Genomic DNA, 19,233 nt, shown 5'->3' with positions numbered 1-19,233 from the left:
TCAGCCTCCCAAAGTGCTGGGATTACAGGCATGAGCCTCTGCACCCAGCCAGCTTGATTTATTTATTTTTCAAAAAATGAGACAGGGTCGGCCGGGTGCAGTGACTCACACCTATGATCCCAGCACTTTGGGAGGCCAAGGCAGGCGGATCATGAGGTCAGGAGATCCAGACCATCTTGGCTAACACGGTGAAACCCCGTCTCTACTAAAAATACAAAAAAATTAGCTGGGCACAGTGGCGGGCGCCTGTAGTCCCAGGTACTCCGGAGGCTGAGGCAGGAGAATGGCGTGAACCCAGGAGGCGGAGCTTGCAGTGAGCCAAGATGGCACCACTGCACTCCAGCCTGGGTGACAGAGCGAGACTCCGTCTCAAAAACAAAACAAAACAAAACAAAACAAAAAATAAGACAGGGTCTCACTCTGTCCCTCATTCCTGTCTGTTCTGCAGACTCCTCCAGATTCTTCTCGTAATTCCGCTTTGAGATTCAGTTAACTTGAGTTGGTTCCTGTTGCTCGAAACCAGAGATTCCTGACTGATATAGGGCCTCATCCCCTGGGCAGAGCTGGGGATGAGGAGCATGACGGCCCCAGCCCACAGGCAATGGGGTGGAGATTCCCAGCGATTCCAGGCTGTTGGAGTGACAGTGGGTTGGCAGGTTGGAGCAGCAAATTAGATGATGCCTACTGGGGCTGCGTGTAAGACTCTCCACCCTTCACCCTACCCTGATCCTGGAAGGTTGATCCACTTGGGCCCTCTTCTTTCCACTGGAGTCAGTCAGAGGGACCACTGGCAGGAGATGAGAGGAGGGCGGAGTCAAGGTCTTTCCTGGTGTCCTTCCCAGCATCCCCTGACCCAAGACCACAGCTTGACCAAATGGCCTCCCCTGGAGATATTCAAGATCTCTGGAGGGGATGGGCGTGGTGACTCACGCCTGTAATTCCAGTACTTTAGGAGGCAGAGGAGGGTGGATCAACTGAAGTCAGGGGTTCAAGACCAGCCTGGCCAACGTGGTGAAACCCCCATCTCTACAAAAATACAAAAATTAGCTGGGCGAGGTGGCGCAAGCCTGTGTAATCCCAGCTACTTGGGAGGCTGAGGCAGGAGAATCGCTTGAACCCTGGAGGGAGAGGTTGCAGTGAGCCGAGACTGGACCATTGTACTCCAGGTTGGGCAACAAGGGTGAAACCCTGTCTCAAAAAAAAAAAAAAAAAAAAAAAAAAAAAAAGCCCCTTGGCCTGGCACGGTGGCTCATGCCTGTAATCCCAGGATTTCGGAAGTCTGAGGCGGGAGGATCACTTGAGTGTAGGAGTTTGAGACCAGCCTGGGAAATATAGCAAGACTCATCTCGACAAGAAGTTTAAAAATTTAGCCAGGCCTAGAGGTGGGCACCAGTAATCTCAGCTGCTGAGCTCAAGCGGAGGCGGAGGTGTCACTTGAGCCCAGGAGGACAAGGCTGCAGTGACTCATGATTGCACCAATGCACTCCAGCCTGGGTGAGAAGAGTGACCAAAAAAAAAAAAAAAAAGATAAATAAAAAATAAAAGGCTGGGTGCGGTGGCTCATGCTTGTAATCTCAGCACTTTGGGAGGGTGCGGCAGAAGGATTAGTTGATGCCAGGAGCTCAAGACCAGCCTGGCCAACATGGTGAAACCCCATTTCTACTAAAAATACAAAAAATTAGCCGGGCGAGGTGGCCCATGTCTATAATCCCGGTTACTTGGGAGGCTAAGGTATGAGAATTGCTTCGACCTGGGAGGCGGAGGTTGGAGTGAGCCGAGATCATGCTACTTTACTCTAGCCTGGGCGAAAGTGAGACGCTTTCTCAAATAATAACAATAATAGGCTGGGCGTGGCGGCTCCCGCCTGTAATCCCAGCACTTTGGGAGGCTGAGGCGGGCAAATTGCCTGAGCTCAGGAGTTCAAGACCAGCCTGGGCAACACGGTGAGGGACCTGTCTTTTTTTTTTTTTGAGACCGAGTTTCACTCTGTCTCCCAGGTTGGAGGGCAGTGGCGTGATCTCAGCTCACATCAACCTTCACTTCCCAGGTTCAAGCGATTCTCCTGCCTCAGCCTCCCGAGTAGCTGGAATTATAGGCACATGCCACCATGCCCAGCTAATTTTTGCATTTTTAACATTTTTTATTTATTTATTTATTTTGAGACAGAGTCTCGCTCTGTTGTCCAGGCTGGAGTGCAGTGGCGCAATCTCGTCTCAGTGCAAGCTCCGCCTCCCAGGTTCACACCATTCTCCTGCCTCAGCCTCCCGAGTAGCTGGGACTACAGGCACTCACCATCATACCCGGCTAATTTTTTGTATTTTTAGTAGAGACGGAGTTTCACCTGTTAGCCAGGATGGTCTCAATCTCCTGACCTCGTGATCTGCCCTCCTCGGCCTCCCAAAGTGCTGGGATTACAGGCGTGAGCCACTGCGCCCGGTCAGCATTTTTTTATTAGAGATGGGGTTCCGCCATGTTGGCCAGGCTGGTCTTGAACTCCTGACCTCAGGTGATACGCCTGCCTCAGCCTCCCAAAGTGCTGCGATTACAGCGTGAGCCACTGCACCCAGCTGAGGTACCCGTCTTCATTTAAAAAAAAAAAAAATTGACCAGTTGTGGGGGCATGTGCCTGTAGTCCCAGCTACTAATGTGGCTGAGGTGAGAGGATTGCTTGAGACTAAGAGTTTCACATTAGCTCGGGCAACATAGCAAGACCCTTTCTCTAAAACAATTTTTTAGGCCAGATGCAGGCAACAAAGCGAAGCCCTGTCTCTACAAAAAATATACATATATACAAAATTAGCCAGGTATTATGGCAGCTGCCTGTAGTCCCAGCTACTCCCAGATACTTGGAAGGTTAAGGCAGAAGGATTGCTTGAGCCTGGGGAGGTTGAGGCTGCAGTGAGCTGTGTTTGCATCACTGCACGCCAGCCTGGGTGATAGAGTGAGATCCTGTCTCTGACATGACATCATGCCAGGCTAATTTTTTAATTTTTTTTTTTTTTTTGAGACACAGTCTTTCTTTTTTTTTTTTTGAGACGGAGTCTGGCTCTGTTGCCCAGGCTGGAGTGCAGTGGCGCGATCTCGGCTCACTGCAAGCTCCGCCTCCCGGGTTCACGCCATTCTCCTGCCTCAGCCTCCCGAGTAGCTGGGACTACAGGCGCCCACAACCGCGCCCGGCTAATTTTTTGTATTTTTAGTAGAGACGGGGTTTCACCGTGGTCTCGATCTCCTGACCTTGTGATCCGCCCGCCTTGGCCTCCCAAAGTGCTGGGATTACAGGCGTGAGCCACCGCGCCCGGCAGAGACACAGTCTTTCTGTTGCCCAGGCTGGAGTGCAGTGGCACGATCTCGGCTCACTGCAGTCTCTGCCTCTTGGTTTCAAGCGATTCTCGTGCCTCAGTCTCCCAAGTAGCTGGTATTACAGACACCCACTATCATGCCTGGCTAATTTTTTGTGTTTCTAGTAGAGACGGGTTTTCACCATGTTTTCCAGTCTGGTCTTGAACTCCTGACCTCAAGTGATCCACCTGTCTCAGTCTTCCAAAGTGCTGGGATTACAGGCATGAGCCACTGCGGCTAGCCCCACTGTGGATTTAAATGGCTACTGTCACTGGTCAGCCCAGTTTGAAAGGGACTTCATTTGGACTCACTCTGTCTCCTTGCCTGGCCCCGTTTCTCATCTCAGTGGCTCTAGACATCTGGGCTGCATCTTGATTCTTAACTGTCCTCACCTCACTTCATTCCATCAGCACGGCTTGTCCCCTAGGCCTGCAAAGCATACCTCTAGCCCACAAGCATCTCTTTGTCTCCATGGCAACCACCAAGGTCCAAGCTGCCCCAGCTTCTCACTCAGCAATGGTGCCCACCTCCTTCTCTTGGGGCTTCCGGCCTCTCCAGCCACCCTCTGGTTCCATCTTGGATAAAGCAAAAATCTGATCCCAGAGTTCACACCTTTCTGGGGTTTACCTTTGTCTTGAGGAGCCCAAATATCACCAGACAGCAAAGATTCCCACAATTGGGTCTCACTAACACCTCCAAGCGCTTCTGTGAGACTCTGCCCCTCACTCCTTCTGCTCCAGCGGCTGCGTGAGGTTCTATCTGGATTTCTTGAGCCTATCTTTTTCCTTCCAGCCCCAGGGCCTTTGCACATGCAGTCCCCTCTGCCAGGAGCACACTCCTGGTCCTGCTTCACCAAGTTCTCAGCCACGTCAGCATCCCCTAGGATCCCCATGTTTCACTTCCTGTCCATCTTCCTTGCTCTGATGACATTCATCGTTGATTAAGAATTAATTGTTGGCTGGGCGCAGTGGCACATGCCTGTAATTCCAGCACTTTAGGAGGCCGAGGTGGGCAGATCACCTGAGGTCAGGAGTTAGAGACTAGCCTGGCCAACATGGTGAAACCCCGTCTCTACTAAAAATACAAAAATTAGCCGGGCGTGGTGGTGCGTGCCTGTCGTCTCAGCTACTCAGGAGGCTGAGGCAGGAGAATTGCTTGAACTGGGGAGGCAGAGCTTGCAGTGAGCCGAGATCATGCCACTGCACTCCAGCCTGGGCAACAGAGCAAGACTCCATCTTAAAATAAATACAGGCCGGGCGCGGTGGCTCAAACCTGTAATCCCAGCACTTTGGGAGGCCGAGGCGGGTGGATCACGAGGTCAGGAGATCGAGACTATCCCTGGCTAACATGGTGAAACCCCGTCTCTACTAAAAATACAAAAAACTAGCCGGGCGTGGTGTCAGGCGCCTGTAGTCCCAGCTACTCGGAGGCTGAGGCAGGAGAATGGTGTGAACCCAGGAGGCGGAGCTTGCAGTGAGCCGAGATCGCGCCACTGCACCCCAGCCTGGGTGACACAGCGAGACTCCGTCTCAAAAAAAAAAAAAAAAAAAAAACCCATAAATAAAAATAAAAATAATAGAGGCCAGGCAAGGTGGCTTACACCTATAGTCCCAGCACTTTGGGAGGCTGAGGCAGGTGGATGGCTTGAGGTCAGGAGTTCGAGACCAGCCTGGCCAACATGACAAAATCCTGTCTCTACTAAAAATACAAAAATTAGCTGGGCGTGGTGGCTTAGGCCTATAATCCCAGCTACTCAGGAGGTTGAGGGGGGAGAACCTAATTATCCTGCTCACCTATGAAGAGCTTTTGATCTTTGCCAGCCTGGCAGCCACCTCTTCTGTGCCATCCCTCCTGCCTTTTGGTCTTGGAGACCAAAATGCGCTTGTCCTCATTTTGAATCAATGGTCCGGCCTCGGAGTCTTTTCCATAGCTCCCTTTTGCTTTGCAATGCTGTTACGGACTTGGTAGGCATCTGCCCGGCACCTGCAGTCTTCCTCCTTCTTTTGTTTTGTTTGTTTGATTTTTGTTCTTTCACCTGTTGTCCAGGCTGGAGTGCCGTGGTGCAATCATGGCTCACTGCAGCCTCGACCTCTCAGGCTCAAGTGATCCTCCCACCTCAGCCTCCCAAGCAGCTAGGATGACATGTGAGTGCCACCACAAGGGCTAATTTTTTAAGTATTTTGTATAGACAGGATCTCCCTATGTTGCTCAGGTTGGCCTTGGTCTTGAACTCCTGGGTTCAAGCGATCTACCCGCTGTGGCCTCACAAAGTACTGGAATTCCAGGTATGAGCCACCGAGTTGGGCTGGCAGTGTTTTTGTTGGCTCTTTTCACAGCCTTGTGTAGTTGATCACTTTTTTTTTTTTTTTTTTTTTTGAGACGGAGTCTCGCTCTGTCGCCCAGGCTGGAGTGCAGTGGCCGGATCTCAGCTCACTGCAAGCTCCGCCGCCGGAGTTTACGCCATTCTCCTTCCTCAGCCTCCTGAGTAGCTGGGACTACAGGCGCCCACCACCTCGCCCGGCTAGTTTTTTGTATTTTTTTAGTAGAAACGGGGTTTCACCGTGTTAGCCAGGATGGTCTCGATCTCCCGACCTCGTGATCCGCCCGTCTCGGCCTCCCAAAGTGCTGGGATTACAGGCTTGAGCCACCGCGCCCGGCACTTTTTTTTTTTTTTGAGACAGAGTCTTGCTCTGTCGCTCAGGCTGGAGTGCAGTGACGTGATCTTAGCTCACTGCAAGCCCCGTCTCCTGGGTTCAAGTGATTCTCCTGCCTGCCTCAGCCTCCCGAGTAGCTGAGGCTACAGGAGTGTGCCACCATGCCTGGCTAATTTTTGTATTTTTAGTAGAGATGGGGTTTTGCCATGTTGGCCAGGCTGGTCTCAAACTCCCGACCTCAGGCGATCTGCCCTCCTTGGCCTCTCAAAGTGCTGGGATTATAGGTGTGAGCCACTGGGCCTGGCCTTGATCACTTCTTGAATCCCGTGACCAGCCTAGGATTAGGTCCAGAGTGGATGCCTCACAAATGTAGAATGAGTCATGCCAGGTGGTATGGGCACAAACAGTGAGCTCCATAGGTGTGTGGAAGTGGGAGGGCAGTCCCTTCCAACCAGGTGGTGAGTGATGGCTGCCTGGAGGAGATGGCAGTCAAGTTGGGTTTTGAGGGGTGAATATGATCTGGGGAGAAGGGAGGGTGTCCCAGGTGGAAGGAAAAGCATTGTGTGGGTGTGTGCGTGTGTGTGTGTTAGATCTGTCTGTGCATGTAGGTGTGTCAGAGGCGTCCTGGGGTGTGTGTGTTTGCCTACAATGTCTTCAACCCTTTCTCTCTCTCTTTTTTTTTTTGAGACCAAGTTTTGCTCTTGTTGCCCAGGTTGGAGTGCAGTGGCGCAATCTTGGCTCACCGCAACCTCCGCCTGTCAGATTCAAGTGATTCTTCTGCCTCAGCCTCCCAAGTAGCTGGAATTACAGGCGTCTGCCAGCACATCAGGCTAATTTTTTGTATTTTTAGTAGAGACAAGGTTTCACCATGTTGGCCAGACTGGTCTTGAACTCCTGACTTTGTGATCTACCTACCTCAGCCTCCCAAAGTGTCGGGATTACAGGCATGAGCCACTGTGCTCAGCCTATTTACTTCTTTACAGGTTCATTTTCTGCCTCCTACATCACTCAAGACTGGGCTCACTGGGAGGGCAGGGCTGGGTCAGCTGTGATCCCAGCACACATAAACGCAGATCGCAGAGGAATGACCCAACAAAGGTGTCTGGGAGAGAACCCTGCGTGCCATGCAGAGGCCTTGGGGCTGCTCTGCCCAGTAACCAACCCCTGACCCTATCCTGACTCCCAGGAGAGAAAGGCCCTTTTGACCATGTGGCTGAAGACCAGACTCACCGCAGCTCTGTCTCCGAGCTTCAATTTCCTCTTCTGTTCTAGAGCCCTGCCCCTCCCTCCATTTTCATCCTGAGCTGCACACAGACCTGGTGGTGGGTGGGTGGGTGGCTGGTGTCATGGCAACGGTAGCACAGGGTTGCCATGGCAACTTGGTTCCCTAGTGACAGCCCTGAGTTTCTTAGCCCAGGGGTGGCAATCCACCGGGAAGAGATGGGGAGAGGGTGTCCCCAGCATCCAGCTGGCACACAGGGGACATTCTGTAAACACTTGGAGGGTAGGATGGGGATGCATGGTGGCTGTCTTTTCCTGGGGCACGAAGAGGAGACTTCAGGTCCCTGCTGGGCTCCACACAACTCCTGGCACACTCTCCTTCCTCAGGGCCCCCATCCAGGCTGTTCCCTCTGCCTGGAGGCTGTGCCCTCTTTGCTCCTTCTGGCCAACTCTTCAGCCTGACCTCCTGGCTCAGCCCCAGCTTTTATCATGGTGACAATTAAGTGATGGCTTGTTTGCTTGTGTGATGATTGGTTTAATAAATGTTCCCTCTGCCAGATGCGACGCGCTAGGCGTCTCGGTCACAGCTGTGTCCCACACACCAAGGAGGCTGCTCTCAATACATCTTTGTCGACACTCTGCATCCTTGCTCTGCCTTGCCCACTTCTTCCGAGCCAATGCGGCCTCATCTCTATCCCTTGAGCTTTTTCTGGCACTGGGCTTAGGTCCTTCACATTATGTCCTCTCAGAATATTATGGAACTTTGCACAATGTTCTGGAATGTCCTGGAATATTCTAGAACATTCTGTCCTCTGCTTTTACTGAAGCTGGGACATCATCACCTCTTCAGGGAGGCTCTCCCTGATCTCCTGGCTGAAGCAGTGCTCCCCCACCCAACACACGCTTGATCACTCTCGGCTCATTGCCTTCAAGGCAGTTATTGCCATCTGAAATGGCCTTGGTCATTTATCAATTATATATCTCAGATTTGTCTTTCCCATCAGAATGTACCTTTCAGAATATCTTGGAACATGAGGTCAAGGTTTTTTTTTTTTTTTTTTTAGATGGAGTATCTATTGCCCATGCTGGAGTGAAGTGGCGAGATCTTGGCTCACTGCAACCTCCACCGCCTGGGTTTAAGTGATTCTCCTGCCTCAGCCTCCTGAATAGCTGGGATTACAGGCATGCGTCACCACGCCTAGTTGATTTTTGTATTTTTAGTAGAGATGGGGTTTCACCATGTTGGCCAGGCTGATGTCGAACTCCTTACCTTAAGTGATCCGCCTGCCTCGGCCTCCCAAAGTGCTAGGATTATAGGCGCCCGGCTAAGGTCAAGATCTTGTCGGATGGGCTGACAGTTGAATCCCCAGCAGCCTCTCAGCACCCTAGTCCCCAGAGTTGGGGGATCCCAGTTGGTCACCCCCCAAGAGGTAGTCCTAGTTCTGTCACATTGGGTGGATTTCACCTTTTTTTGTTTTTCTATTGGGATGGGATCTCTCTATGTTGCCACGGCAGGTCTCAAACTCCTAGACTCAAGTGATCTTCCTGCCTCGGCCTCCCAAAGTGCTGGGATTACAGTCTTGAGCCACTGCAACTGCCCTGAGTTTTTTTTTTTTAGTAAATCAGCTTTAATAAGACATAATTTACATCCAATGGCACACCCATTTTAAATGCCCAGTTCAATGAGTTTTGGCAAATGTAATCCTCTTAAGATACCCCTATAATCAAGATATACACTAGGTGTGGTGGCTCACACCTGTGATCACAGTACTTTGGGAGGTTGAGGTGGGAGAATCACTTGAGGCCTGGAGTTCGAGACCAGCCTGAACAATATAGTGAGACCGCCTCTACCAAAATTTTTTTTTTTTTTTTTTTTTTTTTTTTTTTTTAGACGGAGTCTCGCTCTATCCCCCAGGCTGGAGTGCAGTGGCCGGATCTCAGCTCACTGCAAGCTCCGCCTCCTGGGTTTACGCCATTCTCCTGCCTCAGTCTCCCGAGTAGCTGGGACTACAGGCGCCCACCCCCTCGCCCGGCTAGTTTTTTTTGTATTTTTTAGTAGAGACAGGGTTTCACCAGGTTAGCCAGGATGGTCTCCATCTCCTGACCTCGTGATCCGCCTGACTCGGCCTCCCAAAGTGCTGGGATTACAGGCTTGAACCACTGAGCCCGGCCCAAAATTTTTTTTTACAAAATTAGCCAGGTGTACTGGCACACACCTGTGGTCCCAGCTACTCCGGAGGCTGAGGTACGAGGCTCATTTGACCCAGGAGGTCGAGGCTGCAGTGAGTTATGATTGTGCCACTGACCTCCAGCCTGGGCGACAGAGCGAGACCTTATCTCTAAAATAAATAAATAAATAAATAAATAAAAAGGCCCAGCGTGGTGGCTCATGCTTGTAATTCCACCACTTTAGGAGGCTGAGGTGGACAGATTGCTTGAGCTCAGAAGCTCAAGAACAGCCTGGGCAACATGGTGAAACCCCAACTCTACAAAAAAAAAAAAAAAAAAAAAAAGCAAAAATTAGCTGGGCGTGGTGGCCCCTGCCTGTGGTCTCAGCTACTTGGGAGAGTGAGGTGGGAGGATCACTTGAGCCCAGGAAGTCAAGGCTGTAGTGAACTGAGATTGCACCACTGCACTCCAGCCTGGGTGACAGAGTGAGACCCTGTCTCAAAATAAATAAATAAATAAATAAAAATAATAAAATTAGAAAGGCATGGTGGCATGTGCCTTATAGTTTCAGCTACTCAGGAATCTGAAGAGGGAGCATGACTTGAGCCCAGGAAGTGGAGGTTACAGTCAGCTATGATCGTGCCACTGCACTCAGCCTAGGTGACAGAGCAAGACGAAGACCCTGTCTTTTTTTTTTTTTGCGACAGTTTTGCTCTTGTTGCCCAAGCTGGAGTGCAATGGCGTGATCTTGGTTCACTGAAACCTGAAACCTCCGCCTCCTGGGTTCGAGAGATTCTCCTGCCTCAGCCTCCCGAATAGCTGGGATTACAGGCATGCGCCACCACCCCCGGCTAATTTTGTATTTTTATTTATTTTATTTTATTTTTACTTTTTTGAGATGGAGTCTTGCTCTGTCACCCAGGCTGGAGTGAAGTGGTGTGATCTCGGCTCACTGCAAGCTCCGCCTCCCGGGTTCACGCCATTCTCCTGCCTCAGCCTCCCAAGTATCTGGGACACCACCACACTCGGCTAATTTTTTGTATTTTTTAGTAGAGACGGGGTTTCACCATGTTAGCCAGGATGGTCTCCATCTCTCGACCTCGTGATCCGCCTGCCTCGGCCTCCCAAAGTGCTGGGATTACAGGCATGAGCCACCACGCCTGGCCAATTTTGTATTTTTATTAGAGACAGGGTTTCTCCATGTTGGTCAGGCTGGTCTCAAACTCCCGACCTCAGGTGATCCGCCCGCCTCGGCCTCCCAAAGTGCTGGGATCACAGGCGTAAGCCACCGCACCCTGCCAAGACCCTGTCTTTTAAGAAAACAGATAAATAAAACATAAAAAAGAAGGTAGCCAGGCAAGGTGGCTCATACCTCTAATCCCAGCACTTTGGGAGGCCGAGGTGGGCAGATCACCTGAGGTTGGGAGTTTGAGACAAGCCTGGCCAACATAATGAAACTCTGTCTCTACTAAAAACACAAAAATCAGCCAGGCCTGGTGGTGGGCAACTGTAATTCCAGCAACTTGGGAGGGCGAGGCAGGAGAATCACTTGAACCCAGGAGGTCAAGGTTGCAGTGATATGAGATTGCACCACAGAACTCCAGCCTGGGTGACAGAGTGAGACTCTGTCTCAAAAAAACAAAACAAAACAAAACCAATAAAAAATTTAAATAAATCAATCAAACATAAAAAAAGAAGTTGGGGCCAGTGCAGACATGACTTCAAGGAGGTGCAGGAGGCTGCTGGCTGGGGTAACAGAAAGAGATCATAGTGTTTTCAGCAAGCCCCACTCATGATCCTGAAAGGAGGTGCTGCCTCCATTAAAAATAATTTAGGGCCAGGCGCGGTGGCTCCCACCTGTAATCCCAACACCTTGGGAAGCTGAGGTGGGCGTATCACTTGAGGTCAGGAATCCAAGACCAGCCTGGCCAACATAGTGAAACCCCGTCTCTACTAAAAATACAAAAATTAGCCAGGCGTGGTAGTGCATGCCTGTAATCCCAGCTACTTGGGAGGCTGAGGCAGGAGAATTGCTTGAACCTGGGAGGCGGAGGTTGTGGTGAGCCAAGATTGTGCCACTGCACTCCAGCCTGGTGCCAGAGCAAGACTCCGTCTCAAAAAAACAGAGTTTGTTAGGAGAAAAATCAAACAGGCCTGAGGACAGGGAGTTGGTGCCGGGGGACCTTGAGCTTGCCCCAGGACCACTCTGTGGTGATCGCCCGACAGGGTAGACACTGTCCCCAGCCTAAAACCACAGGAACTCGAAGCCTTCCCCCAAGACTTCACTTTCCTTCTCCATAACACCTGGGGATTATAAGGGAGGCCTCCAAGCTCTGACCTGGGAATGTGAGCCTTGCAGCTGGTCTGGAGTGGGAGAGCAGGTGGCGTGGCCCCTGCCTCCAGGAGAGCCATGTCAGCTGTGGGCCAGATGGTGGCCAGGCCTGTGGACGCTGCCTGCTGTGTTCCTGCCTGCCAGCTCTACCAGACCACAGGTCAGCATTATTGGATGAGGCGTGTGCAGTCACCGGCGTAGGCCCTTCAGGTCCCCCACTTGTCTCTGTTGCATCCCAGTGATAGTGGCCACTAGGGCTCAGGCCAACAGCTGTGGCAGAGGTCACTGGCCTCACTCTGCCTCGCTCGACATCCCATCTGTTCCATCTCTTTTTGGTCCCACCTGCAAAGTGCATCTCAGCTAGGACTACCTCCCACCCCTCCATGTCCACCACCCTGAGATGAGCCCTACCATTTTTCCCTGGATTATATGCCTCCTAACTCATGTCCCAAATTCAAGATATTGTCCCCCAATTGTCAGACACTGTTAAACAGTCAGACACTGTAACACTGTTAAATTGACACCATTAAAACCAGTGTCAGCTGGGTGCAGTGGTTCACTCTATAATCCTGGCACTTTGGGAGGCCGAGGTGGGCAGATCACTTGAGGTCAGGAGCTCAAGATCAGCCTGGCCAACATGGTGAAACCCTGTCTCTATTAAAAATACAAAAATTAGCTGGGCATAGTGGCACATGCCTGTAGTCCCAGCTACTTGGGAGGCTGAGGCAGGAGAATCACTTGAACCTAGGAGGCAGAGGTTGCAGTGAGCCGAGATTGTGCCACAGCACTCCAGCCTGGGCGACAAAGTGAGACTCTGACTCAAAAAAAAAAAAAAAAAAAAAAATTAGCCAGGCGTGGTGGCGCATGCCTGTAGTCCCAGCTACTTGGGAGGATGAGGCAGGAGAATGGCTTGAACCTGGGAGGTGGAGGTTGCAGTGAGCCGAGATCACACCACTGCACTCCAGGGTGGGCCACAGAGCGAGACTCCCTCTCAAAAACAAAACAAAAACCCACTGTCAATTACATTGCCACTGCTTACAAGCCCCCTCTCCCTTCTCATTTCATGCAGAGGACCCCAAAAATGATCCCCAAAGCCCTCTGTGACCTGAAGCACCTCGTGTTGCCTCCCACCCATTCTCCTCCCCACTCCTCTCCCTCTTCGTAATTTTTCTTTGTCAGGCCACCCTCTAGGCACGCTCCTGGCTCAGGGACATTGCACTGGCTGCCCTGTGCTACGTGATCTTGGAGGACAGATCACACAGTGTGTCTATTTTATTTTTTATTTTTATTTTTATTTTTTTATTTTTTATTTTTTATTTTTTGAGACGGAGTCTCGCTCTGTCGCCCAGGCTGGAGTGCAGTGGCCGGATCTCAGCTCACTGCAAGCTCCGCCTCCCAGGTACACAGTGTGTCTAAAGTGCAGTGAGTCTACAGCACACTATGTGTGTGCACACAGCCAGAAGCCCAGAGAACCTCTTTTTTCTTATCTTCAGCTGTGTGTCTGTGTGTCTGACATATGGGTCAAATCTGGATGTTTATGAAGTGTGTATGCATATGGACACCATTGACTTCAGATGTTATTTGTGGCGGGAGTGTCAGCTGTAGGTCGCTGCTGAGTGAGGTTTGATGCCTGCATGTGGTTCGTCTGGAACAAAGACTTCCGCGGTGGTGCCGACTTGGGGCAGGCGAGGGTGTGTGTGTGTGTGCAGAGCTTGCCGGAACGTGAGCTGCTCATGCACGCGTGCATTCAACATTTGCGGAGTGCTTACTGTGTATTGGAGATGCCAGCAGTTCCCTTCAGCACTTGGTATCTGTCAACTTGCACAGGGTCATCTGAGAGCATTTTGTGTAACAATTGGGCACCTACTATTGTATCACGCCCTCTGTTGGAGATGCTGGTTGAGTGTGGTCCAACTGCAAGAGTCCACCCAAGCAGGCCCCTTCCTTCTTTCTATGGAGTCTCCAGCCCCATAGCCACCACCTTCCAGCACTGACTGGAGAGAGGGCTTTGAGCTCCTTCTGGATCCCGGCTCTCTGCCTGAGACTGCACAAGTCAGAGCTTTCTAGCTACAGAGGGGATCCTGGGAGCTTGGACCCTACCAGAGTTGAGGGGCTGAGGGGTGCCCCCAAGAGCTCTAGATGCTTTAGACACCTATAGATGCAGGGCTTTGAGCCCTGGCTGAGGGTCAGTGTGTTGGGAGGGCTGGTGCTTGGGGATCTGAGGGTGTAAGGGTCCGGTGGAATGGACTTTAGGGGTGTAAGGTTTGAAGGATCTGTGGGCAGGAATTTTGGGGAGTGAGAGTTGAGATTTGAGTAGAGGATGGGAGATAATTGGATGTGGAGGGTTTTAGAGTATGAGAAGCCAGAAAGTATGAAGCATGAGGAGGCTTGGGAACCTAAGGGCAGATGATTGGGGTCTGAGGGTGGAGGCTCTGAAGATAGTATGTCAGGGGAGGGTGGGGCCCATGAGGGGCTGGAAGTCTGAGGCCTGGGCATGGGTGAGTTTCGCCCCTCAAAGAGGCCTGGGAAGGAGGTAAGACTGGAGTCGGGTGTGCAGGGTGGGGAGAGGGAGGGTGTGGTTCTCAGAGCTCAGAGACCCATTTCTCCATGCTCCATCTCACGCTCCCGCCCACCCTACCCATAGCTCTCTTCCCTGTGGCTCTCGCGCCTCAAAGTATAACCACGCCCAGCCAACGCCCCGGGCACGCCTGACAGCGCCCCAGGTCACTCACAGACACTCCTTAACACCTGCATGTGCCCCGCCCCTCCTCAGATCCGCCGCTCACTTAGCCCGGCCCCACCACCATCAGATTAGGCTCCGCCCCCAGGCCCCGCCCTTCCGCAGACCAGGCCCTCTCTTCGCTTGACCACACCTATCCTCACATTCCTCCGCTCTCCTGCCCAGACCCGTCCCATCCTCAGACCCATCTTCTCCTATCTACCTCCCCGACCACGCCCCCACTGCATTCCTAACCTCCACCTTGTCCCTTCTCAGACCTGGCCCCGCCCTTCATCCTGCGCCCCGCCTCCTCCGCAAGCCGGACCCTTGTCCCTCCTCCTCTTGCCCTGGGCCTGCCCCTTCTTCAGACCCCGCCCCGCTCCTCAGCCCAGGGACCAACCCCATCCCGCACCTACTTGTCCTGGCTCCGCCCCGGCCCCACCTATCCACAGACAACACGCCCTCTCAGCTCAGAACGGCCTCCATTTCAGACTTGGTTCCGCCCCTCACGCCAGGGCCCCGCCCCAATCCCGCACCCCTAGCCTAGGCCCCGCCCTTGACCCGCCCCCTGCATAGCAGGCCCCTCCCTTTATCCCAGGCCCGCCCCGGCTCTCCGTAGACCACGCCCCTCTGGTTCCGGGCCCGCCCCAATCCTTGGTTTCTGGTCCCGGCCCCGCCCCTCCACAGACCTGGCCCCGCCCCGCCCCCCGCGTCTCGGTTTCCCGGGCCTGCGCGCGCGGCTCCCGTCACTCGAACGCGCGACGGCGGGGGAAAGATGGCGGAGTCCGGCGGTAGCGGCGGCGGTGCTGGTGGCGGAGGCGCTTTCGGCGCGGGCCCCGGCCCCGAGCGCCCGAACAGGTGAGACCCGGCCCGCAGGATAGACCTGCACCTGTCTTGGAGCCCAGGGCACCTGTGGGCAGTCTTGGGCGTCCTTAGGGGTTGAGGGGAGGCCTGGCACGGCTCGAGGGTCTTTCGCTGAGAATTTGGACTTCACGGGGCCGTGGGGTACTGGAGGAGCCGAGGGCTACTGAGGAGGTAGCTGGAGCGGGGCTGGCTCGAGGCGTCTGCAGGCGACCCTAGGTACCTGAGAATCCTGGGGGTCTGAAGGGAAACCGAGGGGCTCCTGACTGTGATGGGCCGTGGGGCAACTGGGGATGTCAAAGAGCCTGGGCAGCAGAGAGGGCCTGAGCCGGGGCCATGGCCAGTCTGAGGGTGGTGAGGTGTCTTGGGGGCTCTGAGGAAGGGGCTAAGGCCCAAGGCTTCCTGGGAGGTGCCGAAGGGCCCCGAGGTGGCTAAAGGTGGTCCTGAGAGCGTGCTGAGGGGCCCTGGGAGGAGTGGAGACTGTGGGAGGCTCTCGGTGGGGGGACTCAGGTGAATGTGGGAGCCTGAGATGGGGAAGCTGAAAGGGCCTGGGGGTGCCAAGGCCCCTGAGGGGCTGGGGTGGGTCTAGGGAACCTGAGGTGGATGAGAGAACTCCAGGGGTTTATAAAGAACGTAAAGAGGGTTCTTCTTTGGTTCTCATCCCTTCCATCCCCATGGGGGTCCAAATCCACATCCCCAACAGGCTAAAGGACTTATAGAAAGGTCTTGCCCTCAAACAAGGGGACAGAATTCACCCCTTTTGTCAGAGGGAGGCCCTCTTTCCCCATGGCCCAGTCCTAACATGGATTGCTTGAACCTCAAGGTTTGCATGACAATTAGTTATCATCAGTAACTAATGATATGTGCGTGCATGCATTGTATTGGATTGTCTAAGGGAAAGAACACCTGCCTTAGGGAGTGTGATCTCCTGCTCTTTTCCTATTTGGCAAAGCCAGACCCTCCCACCCCAGCTCCTCCTCTAGCCTGCCACCCGGGTCAGGCCAAGGAGGAAATTCAGGCTTTTTCTTGTTGGTGAGCTTCCAGGAGCCAATAATTTCAGTCAACATGATAAATGATGAAGTTATTGATACTTATGTGCTGTGGAGTTTTGGACCTCTGGGCTGGTGCTGGAGGGAATGGCCTGATGACCTGGCTGTGTGATTTGGTACTGAATGGAACATGCATGGGATGGGTGAGGAAGGGAGGAGGGATGGCTGGGCCAGGGCACAGAGGAGGCAAAGGCCCTGCCTGTTCCTGAGGATGCTGAGTGGCACGTTGAAACTTAGGTCTGTGGGCATTGAGTCTGGTCTGCCAGAGGGGCCGTGGGGAACCCAGGAGGTTTGTGTCCAGAGGGGTGACCAGCCTTCTGGGGTATGTGTCGGGCAAGATTGTCCTGCAGTAGGGAGTCAGGAGATATCAGAGGATTTTCAGAGATATTCAGGGAGTGGCCAGGGCTTGAAAATTGGGTATGAGTTGGCAAGTAAGGGACAGGGAAGAGGGACAGTGAACCCCAGGTCCCTGCCTTGGGCACTGGAGTGGGATAACCTGGGGCTAGGGCTTTTTTTTTCTTTTTTTTTGAAACCTGGTCTCGCTCTGTCACCCAGGCATATAGGCTGGAGTGCAGTGACACCATCAAGACTCACTGCAGCCTGAAACTCCTGGACTCAGGTGATCCTCCCACCTCAGCCTCCGGAGTAGCTGGGACTACAGGTGTGCACCACCACACTTGGCTAATTGTTACATTTTTTGTAAAGACCAGGTCTTGCTCTGTTGCCCAGGCTGGTCTCAAACTCCTGGGCTCAAGCAATCTTCTTGCCTTACCCCTCACTAAGTGTTGAGGTTACAGATGTGAGCCACCATGCTGGGCATGGCTCTTTTTTATAAACAGCTTTATCGAGATATAATTAATTGCATGAAATACAATTCATTCATTTTGTTTTTATTTATTTATTGAGACAGAATCTTGCTCTATCGCCCAGGCTGGAGTGCAGTGACACGATCTCACTGCAACCTCTGCCTTCCAGGTTCAAGGGATTCTCCTGCCTCAGCCTCCTGAGTAGCTGGGACTACAGGTGCGTGCCACCACACCCAGCTAATTTTTTGTTTGTTTGTTTGTTTTTTGAGTCAGAGTCTCGCTCTGTCGCCCAGGCTGGAGTGCAGTTGCATGGTCTTGGCTCACTGTAAGCTCTGCCTCCCGGGTTCACGCCATTCTCCTGCCCCAGCCTCCCTAGTAGCTGGGACTAGAGGCGCCCACCACCAAGCCCAGCTAACTTAAAAAAAAAAAAAATATATATATATATATATATATATATATATATATATATATATATTTCTTTTTGAGACGGAGTCTCGCTCTGTCGCCCAGGCTGGAGTGCAGTGGCCGGATCTCAGCTCACTGCAAGCTCCGCCTCCCGGGTTTACACCATTCTCCTGCCTCAGCCTCCCGAGTAGCTGGGACTATAGGCGCCCACCACCTCGCCCAGCTAATTTTTTGTATTTTTAGTAGAGACGGGGTTTCACCATGTTAGCCAGGATGGTCTCGATCTCTTGACCTTGTGATCCGCCCGCCTCGGCCTCCCAAAGTGCTGGGATTATAGGTGTGAGCCACTGCGCCTGACCATTTTTTTTTTTTTTTTTTTTTTTTTTTTTTTTTTTTTTTGAGACGGAGTCTCGCTCTGTCGCCCAGGCTGGAGTGCAGTGGCCGGATCTTAGCTCACTGCAAGCTCCGCCTCCCGGGTTCGGGCCATTCTCCTGTCTCAGCCTCCTGAGTAGCTGGGACTACAGGCGCCAGCCACCTCGCCCGGCTAGTTTTTTGTATTTTTTAGTAGAGACGGGGTTTCACCGTGTTAGCCAGGATGGTCTCGATCTCCTGACCTAGTGATCCGCCCGTCTCGGCCTCCCAAAGTGCTGGGATTACAGGCTTGAGCCACCGTGCCCGGCCGACCATTTTTGTATTTTTTAAGTAGAGACAGGGTTTCAGTGTTGGCCAGGCTGGTCTGAACTCCTGACCTCAGTGATCCACCCGCCTCAGCCTCCCAAAGTGCTGGCGTGAACTACTGTGCCCAGCTAATTCATTCATTTTAATTTGTCAGTTCATTAAGTTTTTTTTTTTTTTTTTTTTTTTTTTTTTTTTTGAGACAGAGTGTTATTCTGTTGCCCAGGCTGGAGTGCAGTGGTGTGATCTTGGCTCATTGCAACCTCTGCTTCCTGGGTTCAAGCAATTCTCCTGCCTCAGCCTCCTGAGTAGCTGAGACCACAGGTGCACGCTACCATGCCCAGCTAATTTTTGTATTTTTAGTAGAAATGGGGTTTTGCCATGTTGGCCAGGCTGATCTTGAACTCCTGACCTCAAGTGATCTGCCTGCTTCAGCCTCCCACTGTGCTCAACCCAGATCATTAAGTTTCAGTACATTTACTGAGTTGTGCATCCTTCACTACAATCCAGTTTTTTGGAATGCTTCCATCAACCTAAAGAGTTCCCCCAACCTCGTTTGCAATTAACCCTGCTCCCCCAACATCTAGCCCCGGGGACATCCTGATCTGCTTTCACTCTCTGTAGCTTTGTCTTTTCTAGAAATTTCCTAAGAATGGAATCGGACATGTGGCCTTTGCGTCTGGTTTCTTTCCTTAACATAATGTTTTTGAAGTTCATCTGTGTTGTTGTATCAGAAGTTTGTTCTTTTTCACTGTGGAGTGAAAATAAACAAACTGTGTCCATCCAGACGAGATTGTATGGATGGACACAGTTTGTTTATCCATTAACTGGTTGATGGACTGTTGGGTTATTTCCATTTTGACAACTGCAAATAAAGTTGCTATGAACATCTGGGTATGTGTCTCTGTGTGGACATATACTTTCATCCTCTTGGGTAAATACTTAAGAGTGGAATGACTAGCTCATATGGTAGATGTGTTTAAATTTTTTTTTTTTTTTTTGA

The 19,233-nt window shown here is 52.1% G+C and overlaps 4 protein-coding genes across 6 annotated transcripts in view; 3 read left to right on the top strand and 1 right to left on the bottom strand.

The window, feature by feature from the left end:
* The window catches only part of CRTC1 (CREB regulated transcription coactivator 1), a 174,147-nt gene that overhangs the window by 14,754 nt on the left and 140,160 nt on the right, over window positions 1-19,233 (top strand). The window lies entirely within an intron of this gene.
* The window catches only part of FKBP8 (FKBP prolyl isomerase 8), a 212,805-nt gene that overhangs the window by 91,469 nt on the left and 102,103 nt on the right, over window positions 1-19,233 (bottom strand). The gene's annotated exons all lie outside the window — the stretch shown is intronic.
* REX1BD (required for excision 1-B domain containing) overlaps window positions 1-19,233 on the top strand; it is a 280,166-nt gene that overhangs the window by 194,817 nt on the left and 66,116 nt on the right. The gene's annotated exons all lie outside the window — the stretch shown is intronic.
* The window catches only part of KLHL26 (kelch like family member 26), a 34,823-nt gene continuing 30,715 nt past the window's right edge, over window positions 15,126-19,233 (top strand). Inside the window, exon 1 of one of the 2 annotated variants that reach the window (XM_050769585.1) lies at window positions 15,126-15,292. In XM_050769585.1, the coding sequence (XP_050625542.1) occupies window positions 15,210-15,292 (83 nt within the window). In that variant the 5' untranslated portion in view covers window positions 15,126-15,209. The remainder of the gene's footprint in view (window positions 15,293-19,233) is intronic. The other variant, XM_050769587.1, reaches the window with a different exon arrangement.

The sequence above is a fragment of the Macaca thibetana genome, chromosome 19 (genome assembly GCF_024542745.1).
Source record: "Macaca thibetana thibetana isolate TM-01 chromosome 19, ASM2454274v1, whole genome shotgun sequence".
NCBI lineage: Eukaryota > Metazoa > Chordata > Mammalia > Primates > Cercopithecidae > Macaca > Macaca thibetana.
Note: the sequence above shows the minus strand (reverse complement) of the source record. Positions and strands in the feature narration are given on the sequence as shown.